This window comes from Mastigoproctus giganteus, chromosome 8 (assembly GCF_048544385.1).
Source record: "Mastigoproctus giganteus isolate SK-2022 chromosome 8, ASM4854438v1, whole genome shotgun sequence".
Lineage (NCBI taxonomy): Eukaryota > Metazoa > Arthropoda > Arachnida > Uropygi > Thelyphonidae > Mastigoproctus > Mastigoproctus giganteus.
The window spans coordinates 127853-141869 of record NC_143582.1 but is presented as its reverse complement, the minus strand read 5'-3'; the positions used below and the strand labels follow the sequence as shown (position 1 = coordinate 141869).

The 14017-nt window shown below is 42.7% G+C and overlaps 2 protein-coding genes across 2 annotated transcripts; both read left to right on the top strand.

Annotated features, from left to right (window-relative positions):
* Positions 1–3684: 3684 nt before the first annotated feature.
* Positions 3685–4782, top strand: LOC150081178 (uncharacterized). The gene is made up of 2 exons (XM_090379395.1): positions 3685–4145; positions 4269–4782. The coding sequence occupies exons 1-2, from the start codon at positions 3685–3687 to the stop codon at positions 4780–4782; spliced, it is 975 nt and encodes a 324-aa protein (XP_090235521.1).
* A 6968-nt stretch (positions 4783–11750) lies between these two features.
* LOC150081177 (uncharacterized protein F54H12.2-like) lies at positions 11751–12986 on the top strand. The gene has a single exon (XM_090379394.1). It carries the CDS (start codon positions 11751–11753, stop codon positions 12984–12986), a length of 1236 nt encoding a protein of 411 aa, XP_090235520.1.
* Positions 12987–14017: the final 1031 nt, after the last annotated feature.

Genomic DNA, 14017 nt, shown 5'->3' with positions numbered 1-14017 from the left:
TGTGCAGACAGTGCTGCTAAGTTTCCTTCCATCATATCCTCAACAGATAACCTAGTCCCATATCCTGATTATAGACATAACATACGGAGAACATCTATGGAACAATGGACACTTCTGTGGAAAATGCAAACCAATAACAAGCTATTTCAAATAAAACCAGAACCACAATTATGGACTTCTAGCCTTCGGAAAAATAGGAAAGAAGAAGTAATTTTAGCCAGAACTCGTATAGGTCACACTCACCTCACACATCTCTATCTGCTTACAGGAAATGATCCTCCGCAGTGTGCACACTGCTCGCAACCACTTACAGTAAAACATATACTCCTTGAATGTAACTTGTTCAGCAATGCCCGACGAATATCTTTTAGTTTCATTTCTGATCTACAGCAACCTCTCTCTCTGAATAGCATAATAGGTAAAGAAGCAAATCTCTCTGAATTCTTTTTGTATATAAAACAAATAAAAATGTATGACCGTTTCTAACTGTCCACGGTGCAGTTATCATAAGTAACTCAATTAATTTAGGAGGCGCAATATGGCCTAAGTAGCTCTTGCGCCAGAAAACACCACAACAACAACAACAACAGCAGCAGAAAAAGCACAAAACAAAGACTGGGGGATATTCCGCCGATATCCCACGACTGAAAATTTAATATCATTCAAACGTGCACGTGCAAAAGCACGTTATGTACTATGTCAGAGCCAGAGGAAATCTTGGATTCGCTTTACATCTTCCATAACTCAGGCTGCTAACTCAAACGTAGTCTGGGATAAGATCCGGAAAATGAAGGGAAAATATTCACCATGCCTTTCTGTGATCCTCGAGCACAACGGATGTCCAATTGCAGATCGAATTGCAGTTGCAAATACTTTAGGGGAAACATTTGCAAAAATCTCTGCGATAACATCTTTTCCCGCAGAGTTTTTGGCCCTGAAAAAGAAAGTTGAGAAAAACCCACCCAACTTCTCTTCAAAAGGGCTAATTTTGATCTTAGCACAGTCAGTCAAGAGCCCATCAATGATGCAGTTAAGTACATCACAGAAAATATTGTCCAATCAGCTGCGAATGCTGTCCCAAAAACATCTGCCCTGTTTCCACCATTTCCCACACCTTGGTGGAATTAACAATGCAGAGCAGCAAAAAAGACTCAAAACAAAGCATGGGGGATATTCCGCCGTTATCCTACCACTGTTAATCTAATAGCCTTCAAGCGTGCACGAGCCAAAGCACGCTACATTCGCTGTCAGAGTCAAAAGGAATCATGTATCCGTTTTACATCATCTATTAACCAGGCTACCAATTCTAAGGTAGTCTGGGATAAAATCCGGAAAATGAAGGGAAAATATGCATCCCACCCTTCTTCAATCCTAGATTATAATGGATGCGCTATTGCAGATCGAACTGCAATAGCCAATGCCCTTGGGGAAACATTCTCTAACATCTCCGCAACATCTTCGTATTCCCCAGAGTTCCTGGTCCTAAAACATCAAATCGGAAAACAGGCACTTAATTTCAAGTCCAAGGGCCTCTATCCCTACAACGGGGCATTGACTATAGAGGAACTGAAAAGAGCCCTCACTCTTTCCACAGCAAGTGCTGTTGGACCAGATGGCATCCATTATGAAATGATTAAACATCTTTCACCAAAATCTATGGATTATCTGCTCCTTCTATATAACAGAATCTTTACTGAAGGGCAGTTTCTGGACTCCTGGCGCAAAGCAATCGTTCTTGCCTTTCCTAAGCCAGGAAAGGATCCAAAAGTCACTAGAAATTATCGTCCTATTGCTCTGTCTAGCTGTCTGTGCAAAATCCTGCAGAGAATGGTCAATTCTCGTTTAATATGAGTAGTTATGGTGGAGGTTCTAACACATTTACATAAAGTCTAAATGGTTTTAAACACAATTGCATAAGACCTGGAGGGATTTAAACACATTTGCATGTTATCCTTCAACGATTGTCGGTGATAAAATGATATTTAGTTCATATTTCGTCCCCTAGATGGCGCCACATGCTTACCGAATAGTTCGTATTTTATTCATTACCTTAACCCTTTGATAAAAAGAAAATTCATTTGTCTTCTCATTAGTTCATTGTTAACCTTTTTGAAAATACATTTTATTTTTGTTTATCAGGTAATATTTTTAACCCTTTATTATTGTCTGAAGTAAAAACTCAAACACCAAAGAAAATTTCAGCCTTTGATAAAAAGAAAATACATTTTTAATTAGCCATTGTAAACCATTTTATTCACACATTTCCTAAAATCCCAAACTCAAACACCAAAGAAAATACATTAACCATACATGTATTCATTGTATATCTTCTTATGTTGTGTCTGAAACATTTTATTGACACATTTCCTATTTTCGCTACATCTTCTTCCTTCTATGTAGCCATCTGGAACTTCAAACTCCCCCAACCAGTTGAGGAAGTGTCTACCGTGAAGTCCCTGCCAATGGCGGGGAAAACGCATGTATTCGCCACGTGGCTCCCTAGTAGAATTGTAGCCATCTGGAACTTCAACTTCCCCCAGCCAGTTGAGGAAGGGTCTACAGCGAAGTCCCTGCCAATGACGGGGAAAACGCATGTATTCGCAACGTGGCTCCCTAGTAGAATTGTAGCCATCTGGAACTTCAACTTCCCCCAGCCAGTTGAGGAAGGGTCTACCGCGAAGTCCCTGCCAATGGCGGGGAAAACGCATGTATTCGCAACGTGGCTCCATAGTAGAATTGTAGTTGAGCTGAGACCTGAAAAACACAACAACAGTTGTAGAAAAAACGGTGAATGTAATGACAGATGGTGTACGACTCATATATAAAGTGGTCTCACATCCTGTGTTGCATAGTTTTATTAGGTCAGCTCCCCCCCAGGATATGTGTTTAACAGTATAACTCAAGAAGAATAGCCGCATGACTTTTTACTGAAGCGTTAATTGTGTAATGTCTCAACTTGACGACTTCCTCCTTCACTTTTTATTTTACTGAAGCGATAAATGTAACAGCATGATTTTTTATTTACTGAAGCGATAAACATATCAAATAAACTCATCGGAATTGTGTAATGTCGCCACATGATAGCTCCTCCTTCACTTTTTATTTTACTGAAGCGATAAACATATCAAATAAGGTCATCGGTATATTTGTGTTATGTAGCACCATGAGAACTTCCTCCATCACTTTTAAAAGTGATAAAAAATATTTTCTTTCACGTGTGGCTTCTATCAGTTTTAAACCTTTATTGATCCTTTGATAAAAAGAACATTCATTGTCTTGTCATAGTATTTATTAACTAATCCATCAGAGTCTTTTTTTCTTGTGTGTGTGTAAACCTTTTTATAGGTTCGTTTCCATAGAGATTCAATATGAAGATACATTTTTTTTTTTTTAATTAGAGTTTTTTTATTATTGTCTTAACTTATGTGTGTAAACCGTTTTATTGACTCATTTCCTAAAATCAAAAACTCAAAGAAAATTTCTGCTTTTTAATGAACATTTTTTAAAAAAGATACATCAAAGAAAATTTATGCTTTTAATGAACAATTTTAAAAAAGGTACATCTATGAACAAACAGTGACATTTTCAGATGTTTGGAAGCAGTCCATCTGCCAATCTTCACGCTGTGGTTCCGAGATAATAATAATAATCACTATCAGGATGATGACAAATATAAATAGTGCGATGTCTTCGACGCTGTCCATTCCTACCTGTGGAGATAGAGAAATGTTAGCAGACTATTATAATCCTAAAGTAATAGGTAGTTTCAGTTCTATTGACGCTCTTCAAAAACATACTAAATTACCCAGACGTGTTGTGCGCGAATTCCTAGCTAGACAACCTACTTACGTGAGACATCGACAGCAAAGAATTAATTTTCGGAGGAACCAAATTAAAGTTCCCGGACTTAATCACACTTTTCAATGTGACCTGGGTGACCTGTCGGCTCTTGCTGACTCAAACGATGGATATCGTTACCTTCTGGTTTGTGTGGATTGCTTCTCGCGATATTCTTGGGTCAGAAAACTGAAAAGCAAAAAAGCTAACGAGGTGGTGCAGGCATTCAAATCTATTTTCCAAGAAGAAACACCATTTTGTGTTAATACCGACCAAGGAAAAGAATTCACCAATGCGTCTATTCGTCGGTTATTCCTTTCCCTTGGCATCAATTTCTATACAACAAGATCAGAAAAGAAGGCAGCTATTGCCGAGCGCTTCATTCGTACACTGAAAGAAAAAATTTATAAGTGGATTTCTTATTCCAAAAGTCAGAAATATATTCACGTACTCGACGATATTGCAGCTACGTATAATCATACTACCCATCGTTCTATAGGTATGGCCCCTGTAAAAGTCACTCTTGCTAACGAAGAAGAAGTGTATAATAGACTCTACCACAGCCATAGCAAAACCCTGAAACCGAAATTTAAAATCGGAGATAGAGTTGTTTTGAGCAGCGGGTCTCACCCTTTTCGCAAAGGTTACTGGGGGAATTGGACGAGAGAAGTGTTTACTATTACACGTGTTTTGAAGCGTAACCCTGTTGTGTACAGTGTGACAGATCGTGATGGTGAGCAGATAGAAGGAACGTTTTACGAAACTCAGTTACAGAAAGTTAACTTTGACGATAATCTGCCCCCTGACGTCTACCCCATCGAAAAGGTACTTAAACAAAAGACAGTTAGAGGACAACGTCAGTTATTAGTCAAATGGTTAGGCTATCCACAAAACTACAACAGTTGGGTCAGCTCACAAGATGTTTTTCCTTACACTACCCAGTAATGCTAGTATGGATCTGCATCCCCGAAATTCTCAGTCACAATTCACAGTGGAACTGCCTAATGCTGTTTCTCTCTCGGGCAAATGGGAAGTAGCACTTGCCGAAGTACATTTTCCTCTTTCATGGGATAATATCTCCGATGGATGGAACATATTCTCACTGCACCCCAGAAAGAAAAAAGAAGTCAGAGCGATGACAGTATTAAAAGAAATGTATACCACTTCCTCAAAACTTATCGATGATGTTAATTCTGTCGACAGTGATATTCAACTGAAAGTGAAAACTGACGGAACGAAAGAACAGTTCACGTTAAGGGTGAAGAACGAGGGTATAGTGAAAATCTCTAAAGTTTTTACACGGGTTATAGGTCTCGATAAGACATTTAGCGAGGATCAAGGAGGGTTCCATATTTTCAGAAATTATCACGTCGGTGAGTGGGTTTCCAAGAAGGAAATCATATTGCCTAAAGAAGCAGCCAATAGAACTATCACATATCGGGGTGTGAAAGCAGAAGCTGTTCAGGTCTGTAAACTACCACGAGGGAGCTACAAAAGTATACCACAGGTGCTTAATGCAATGATGAAACTGGCACCCCAACTCGATGCAAAAGTGAACTCCATAGGTATAGTATCTATCGAAATCGATCCATCGGTTTACCTTCGATTCCCAAAAACAGGGCTCGGTCAGATGCTAGGTTTCGAAAAACTAGGCAGAGATTTAGAAGGTAGAGTTTACGCTAAGTATCAGGCAGATATATATAGGGGTGTCAGTTCCTATTTCGTCTATTGTAATCTAATTGAGGATCAGGTTGTAGGCGACACGAAAGCGCCACTGTTACGTGTCGTATCGTTTTCCAATAACGGAGAGTTCTCGCATTTAGATTATTATCCCCTCCAGTTAAACACGTTCCATACCGTTACAATCCAAGTGCGTACAGATAGCGGTGAATTCGTACCGTTCAGTGAGGGAAAGACTACAATTAAACTACATTTCCGTGAACGATGAATGCGTACGTCCATTACTACACCCCCTCGACGTGGGCACCTGTACGTGGTGAGGGGACCTCCCAGTGATGCTGCTGGTTTTCCAGATTAGCATCACTGGGATCCAACGCCCATACCTTGGTTCCAGGGTTACAACATTGGAATCCGGCGTGTGCAGCCGTGCGCCGCGACCCGTGGAAGCGGAAAGGGGGATCCTGGTGGTTGAGGGGCCCAGCCTTAATACACCACTTTGGCCCCTGCTTCGACGAGACGGGTGGTCCCGGACCGGCTCGACTGGGATCAATCGGCGGGTGGTATTATACTGCTAGGGTCAACTGCGTTCCAATAAGTCTCCCTCCCTATGGTCCTGGGACGGGATAAAGACTTATTGGTAACGTGGGTATGGTGTTCTAAGCGAACTCGGCGTCCCATTCGTGTACGCAGTACCTGCTAGTTCACGAGTGGGCGCCCCCTCGTAGGGCTCCGTGGTGGGTGAGGTACTTAGGCATCAGACATTTTTTCTTTACTCCTATGAGTAATTTAAATCCTTCTTCTGGGGCCCCAACAAGGCCCCTACCTAATCGAGATGATGACGCAGATAACACCTCTGCAAAACGAGCCAGAACTGAGGATAAACTACCACCATCAGTGACACCGCTTTTCCTCATTCTCCATTCCACCGGAGAGCAGTCCATTGGAAAGATGTCACCCTTCTTCATCCAGAAAGGATTAGAAGGGTTGGCTGGTTCACCCAAATCTGTTAAACGACTGCGTTCTGGCGACCTTTTGGTCGAAGCTACAAATATTAAACAGGCGGAAAAAATCCTGAACGCCACATCAATAGGGGGAATACCTATCATTGTAACCCCCCACAAAACTTTGAACTCTTCAAGAGGCGTCATTTCAGAGTGGGACCTTCTTCATGTTTCTGAAGAAGAGATCTGCTCTGAATTAAAAGACCAAGGAGTGACAGCTGTCAAAAGGATATCAATGAGAAAGGATGGGAATCTCGTCCCTACCCGAGTTCTCATCCTAACGTTTAACACCCCACGGCCTCCAAGTTCCATCAAGGCAGGCTATCTAAACTGCCCAGTGAGGATTTATATCCCAAACCCACTGCGGTGCTTTAGATGCCAAAAATACGGCCACTCACAAACATCTTGTCGTGGTAACCCTGCCTGTGCTCGATGTGGTGCGAAAGACCACGAGAGCAAGGAATGTTCAGCTTCTAAACCGATCTGTGTAAATTGTCAACAAGATCATCCTGCCTACTCCAGAGCATGCCAGCGGTGGAAGGATGAAAAAGAAATACAAAAACTGAAAACAGAGCTGAATATCTCCTACCCAGAGGCCAGAAAACGTATCCAACCAGTAAATAGCGGGAAACCTTCATACGCCCAGAAGGTTTCTGCTAAGTGCACTATCGGGACACAAACTGAGATGACTATTCCACCAAAAGAGTCATTCACCCCGATTGCACGCTATTTATTGAGTTCTCAAAAGCCCACCAAAAAAACACAGTCAGTTGCCACTCCTATATCCGTACCTCCTAGTGCTCCACCACTACCAAAACCAAGTGGTAAAGAGTCTGCAGTAAGAACAGAAACAATGGATGTAGAGAACAAGGAGGTACAGGATGAATCTGTCTTGGAACTCTTTGCGGAGGAAGAAATGGACACGGGACAGCGTCCATTCTTCCCCAAAAAAGATAAATCCAAGACTGACAAAAGTAAGCCCTCAGCACCTCGGAAGCCGCCTGATGGACCCACCAAGCCAAAGTAATGGCTAAATTCCTACAATGGAATTGTCGTGGATTCCGGCGAAATACTGATGACATCAAGGCCCTCCTGCAAAAGCACGAGCCAGTTTGCTTTTGCTTGCAGGAGACTTATCTAAAGGCAAATGATGATCCCACATTGCATAACATCACAATCTTTCGTAAGGATAGAATTGTGGATGGTCCTGCTCATGGAGGAGTGGCTATCCTTGTGGGTAATCAGACCCCAGTTCAGCCGTTGCTAATTACAACCAGCATTGAGGCTGTTGCAATTCGCCTGACAGTGGGATTTTTATTAACTGTGTGCTCTATTTATTTGCCACCTGGGACTGACATCTTCCAGGAAGACCTTGATGATCTTGTATCGCAGTTGCCTCCCCCTTTCTTACTTCTCGGGGATTTTAACGGACATAACACCCTGTGGGGTAGTGCTAACATCAATGGAAGGGGACGGGTCATAGAGCGTATGCTCAATGACAATGACCTTTCCTTTCTAAATACTGGAACAAACACCTTCTTCCACATGCCTACCCGTACCTTTTCTGCCATTGATCTCTCTATCTGCTCTCCTTCTCTACTCCCTTCACTCACTTGGGAAGTGGAGGAGAATCCATTTGGAAGTGATCACTTCCCTGTGATAACCTTGTTACACAGCGGGAGACCATGTCTTCCCTTCAGGTTACCACGGTGGAAGATTGATCAGGCTGACTGGACTGCCTTCCAACATCAGGCAAATTTTGAACTCAGTACGGTCAGTCAGGAGCCGATCAATGATGCAGTAACGTACATCACAGAAATTATCGTCCAAGCAGCTGCGAATACTGTTCCAAAAACATCTACCCGGTTTCCACCATTTCCCAAACCTTGGTGGAATTCCCAATGCACAGCAGCAAAAAAGGCTCAAAACAAAGCGTGGGGGATATTCCGCCGATATCCTACCACAAACAACCTTATAGCGTTTAAACGTGCACGAGCCAAAGCACGCTACATCCGCCGTCAGAGTCAAAGGGAATCGTGGATCCGTTTTACATCATCTATTACCCAGTCTACCAACTCTAAGGTAGTCTGGGATAAAATCCGGAAAATGAAGGGAAAACATACATCCCACCCTACTTCAATCCTAGATTATAATGGATGCGCTATTGCAGATCCAACTGCAATAGCCAACTCTCTTGGGGAAACATTCTCTAAAATCTGTGCAACATCTTATTCCCCAGAGTTCCTGGTCCTGAAACAAAAAATAGAAAAACAGGCACTTAATTTTAAGTGTAAGAGCGACTGTCCCTACAACAGGGAATTCACTATACATGAACTGAAAAGAGCCCTCACTCTTTCCAAAGCAAGTGCTGTTGGACCAGATGGCATCCATTATGATATGATTAAACATCTTTCACCAAAATCTATGGATTATCTGCTCTTTCTGTATAACAGAATCTTTACCGAAGGGCAGTTTCCGGATTCCTGGCGCAAGGCAACCGTTCTTGCCTTCGCTAAGCCAGGAAAGGATCCAAAAGTTACCACCAATTATCGTCCCATTGCTCTGACTAGCTGTTTGTGCAAAATCCTGGAGAGAATGGTGAATTCTCGTTTAATCTGGTATTTAGAAACCAATGACCTTCTCTCCAACATCCAGTGCGGCTTCCGAAGGAACCGGTCCACTTTGGACCATCTTATTAGACTGGAAACATCCATCCGGGATGCTTTCCTAAAACGTGAACACTTGGTGTCGGTGTTCTTTGACATGGAGAAAGCGTATGACACAACTTGGAGATTTGGCATTTTAAAAGATCTGCACAGCCTAGGCCTTAGAGGGCATCTCCCCGTGTTTATTCAAAACTTTTTAGCCAATCGATCTTTCCAAGTTCGTGTGGGATCCTCACTCTCTCGCTCCTTTAGCCAAGAGGAGGGAGTACCACAAGGATCAGTATTAAGTGTCACGCTTTTCGCCATCAAAATAAATTCCATCACAGAACAACTTCCTCCAACTGTACACAGTGCCCTCTATGTTGATGACTTTAGCATTTTTTGTCAGTCATGCAACATGAGGGTTATTGAAAGACAACTGCAGAAAGCCATTGACCGCCTCAACTCCTGGGCACTTGCAAATGGCTTCAGGTTCTCGCCGGAGAAGACCGTTTGCGTACATTTTTGTCGTAAGCGTAATCTTCATCCTGAACCTGAATTAATGCTCGGACAAAATGCTATTCCAGTAGCAGCGGACACAAAATTCTTGGGACTCGTATTTGATAAAAAGTTGACCTTTCTGCACCACATCCGTCAACTTCGCACAAAGTGCACACGCGGGCTTAATATTCTCCGCTCGCTCTCCTCTACATCTTGGGGAGCGGACCGATGCACGCTTCTTCGGCTTTACCGTGCACTTGTGCGATCCAAACTTGATTATGGGTCCCAGGTATATTCTTCAGCCAGAGACAGTGCCCTTCGATGGCTGGATCCTGTCCATCACCAGGCTCTTCGCATCGCTACTGGAGCATATAGAACATCTCCTGTCCAGAGTTTATACGTCGAAGCAAACGAACCACCGTTATCGCTTCGACGTAAGCAGTTGTGTCTAAACTACGCTTTTAAACTGAAATCCCTGCCAGACCATCCTACGTGGCTATCCGTTTTTGAGCCACGATGGGAAAATTTGTACAATACCCGTAAGACTGCTAATCGTCCTTTTGGTATTCGTCTCCAAGAGCTACTCATAGAACTTGATATCAAGGTAGACAACGTTGCCCAAACACCGAAGCAACCCCTTCCACCCTGGCATGCTCGTATTCCAATATGTGACTTGTCCCTTAAAAATTGGGGAAAGTCGGACACTCCATCATCGGTCTACCTGCAGCTTTATTCAGCACACCGAGCTGAATATTCTGACTTCGCGCCAGTTTACACAGACGGTTCGAAGTCAGAATCATATGTGAGATCTGCTGCTGTCTTTAGGGACACCACTACATCGGAGCAGATTCCCTCTGAATGCAGTATATTTACTGCAGAGCTGCACGCTATTGAGTTAGCTTTGGATCACATCAGTAAATGCCAAAACCAACGGTTCATTTTATATTCTGATTCTCTTAGTGTGTTACAGGCTTTAATAACCGTGAGATTTAATTCTCATCCAGTTCTGTCTAGCATTCAGCAGAAGATTCACTTCCTCCGTGAACGTGAATATGATATCCGCTTTTGCTGGATTCCTAGCCACATTGGGATTAAGGGAAATGATTTGGCTGATACCGCAGCCAAATCAGCAATTCCCAGAAATAATCGCTGCCTGTCAGTCCCCTATACAGACTACAGGCAAAGAATACTCGAGAAAATACACTCCCAATGGCAGGACTCGTGGAATAGACAGACTGGAAATAAACTATATCGTATAAAGCCTGTAATTGAACCGTGGCAGTCTAGTCTGCGCAGGAATCGTAAGGAGGAAGTTGTTCTTGCCCGGACCCGCATAGGACACAGTCATTTAACTCATTCATTTTTGCTGAGGGCTGATGACCCTCCTATGTGTGAGTCTTGTGGCACAGTTTTATCAATTAGACACATTTTAATCGAATGTCCAGTTTTTAGCAGTATCCGTCTTACCGCTTTTAATGATCTGACTGAGCCATATACACTCAGTCAGATTTTATCCCACAATGACAATGTGTCTGCTATTTTTAGATTTTTAAAGTCAATAAATATTTTTACTCGTTTATAAAATTTACATTTTCTTATACTTCTTGACATAGTGACCTAACCAATTAGGTCACTGAAAGTTTAAATTATTTTATAAATGACATGGTCTTGGCGCATTATAGCCTTAGTAGCTAATGCGCCAATAAAACCAAAACAAACCAAACCAAACCAAACCATTACTACACAATGCAAGCAGGGGGGAACCCCTACTTCGCTGGGCCCTCTATCCAGAGAGGTCACGGATTAGGAAGCATCTTCCGAACTGCATTCCGTTTTCTGACTCCGATACTAAAACCTGCAGCAGCTTTCATCGGCCGACAAGTACTGTCGGCCGGGCGAAATATCGTTGATGATGTCGTATCAGGTATTCCACCTAAACGTTCGTTTTTAAATCGTGTATCAGAAGTCGGACAAGCCATTAAAGACAAGGTGCGTAATCAGAGCGGTGGTAAACGTAGACGTCGCGATATTTTCGATGGAGGTTATGATGTCCGAGCTGGATCTTTTCAGTAAACCCGCCACTAATATGTGTGTCGAACGGTCGTCGTATATTACATTCCTTCCTCTGGCATCTGTAGATAGTGTAGGCCCGATCGAATTCTATATTCCGGGGACTTCAGAAGAGTATCTAGACCTCGGGAAAAGTTATTTGCGTTTGAAGGTGCGAATCACGAGAAGCGATGGAAAAGATCTGGAAGAAAATGATAAAGTAGGAGTTGTTAACAATTTCTTTCACTCTCTATTCAGTCAAGTCGATCTCTTTGTACAAGACAAACTGATTAACCCATCGTCGAATACGTACCCTTATCGTGCATACCTGGAAACGCTTCTTAACTATGGACGGGAAGCCAAGAATTCGCAACTGACAACTGAGATGTATGTCAAAGATCAGTACCCCGATGTTAAACAGATGTTCGAGAAGGATGATAGTGGTATGTACCAACGATCGAAATCCTTCTCAAAATCGAAAACTGCAGAGATGTTAGGAAGACTTCGACTCGATCTGTGTCACCAATCTAAATACATAGTGAATAACGTCTCCCTCCGTTTACGACTGGTAAGAAGTTCCCCTGAATTTTGTTTGCTTTCCAACGATTTGTCGACTGCCAAGTTGAACATTATGGAAGCAACGTTATTCGTGCGTAAAGTGAAATTGAATCCTCAGATCCAACTCGCACACATCAATGTTTTAGAGAAGAACCCGCTCGTGTACCCGATTAATCGCGTGAACGTGACATACTTTTCTATTCCCAAAGGAATGGTAGATTCCACACGTGATAATATATTCCTAGGACAAATTCCATCGCGCATGATTGTTGGTTTGGTGTCGAGCGAAGGTTTCAATGGATCATATGCTCGTAATCCTTTTAACTTCTCTCACTTCAACCTGTGTTACTTACAAGTGACGGCCGATGGCATTCAGTACCCGTCAATACCTCTGACTCCTGACTTCAAGACAGGACAGTATACGAGATCGTATCTGTCGCTCTTCTCTTCATTAAATAAATGGACGGAAGACACCGGAAACGATTTGTCATATTCCGAGTATTCAATCGGTAATGTTTTGTACGGTTTTGACCTATCACCGGACGAAAACGCCATCGCTCAACACGTTAGTGCATTGAAACGGGGGAGCGTACGTCTCGAACTTAAATTTTCCTCACCATTGCCTGAAAACGTCACGTGCGTCTTGTACAGTGAATTCGAGAACGTGGTTTCGCTGACAAAAGATAGGTCGGTCCTTCTGGATTATGAACACTAAAGAAATAGCACGTTTGTTGGAAAGTGTTGTTAAAGATTACCCCATAAGTGTATGTGCTCGCGACGAACTGCCTACGAACATTCTTAGTAAACCGTTTCTTCTAGTTGTCAACACCGATCCATCCGACAGACCAGGAACCCATTGGATAGCTATTTACCTCGGAGAAGAAGCCGATTACTTCGACACGTTTGCCCGCCCCCCGCCCGAAGATTTTGAGGCGTTTCTGAAAAGGCAAAGTCGCAAGTGGACTCATAACAAGACTGTAATACAACATCGGGAATCTATAGCTTGTGGACTGCATTGTGTTTTCTTTTTAACCCATAGATGTCGCGGTATTACTATGAGACAGATTGTTAACGAGTGTTATTGTAAAAAAAATTTGTGGGGCAATGATATTCTTGCCACTTTAGATGTAATCGATCATTTAAATAAACAAATTTAAAAAAAAAAAATTGTGTACTTACATACTTATCCACTGTATTTTCTTTCCTCTCAAGCGACGGGGAGACGTCAGAATCGACGGTTTCTTCCTTGTACGTTTGGGCGCGCGCTTTTCCCCGGCCGCCGCGGGAGGGAGCACGAGGGCCTCCTCCGGAGGCCCGCTTTTCTTCTTCAGTCCCAGAAAAACCTGCAATGTTTGAAGGTAAGCCTTCACCTTGGATTCGATCGACATGTCCTGTCTCTTCAGAATTTCGGACATCTCATCGTCTAGAGAAATCATCCTTTGGTGTTCTGGTGGTGCCAGGAGTAAATATTTTTTGAACGAGTCGTTCATTTTCTTATTAGCGATGTTATCAGTGGAATTATCAGACTGCCCAGTAAGGGAAACAGTGCTCCTCCTTGCTGGGTAATAAGTCTCCGTCGCCGTGTGAAGGGGACAGTTTTATCCGCTAGAACACGCAGCAGTTTCTTTTTGCGCTGCAGTCTAAGGCGTTCTTTGGGGGTGATCGGTATGTTACCTCTTAGTAAATTCTTACACAGTTCGCACACAACAGTGACCTGAGAATGTGATGCCTGTCTCAAAATTGTAT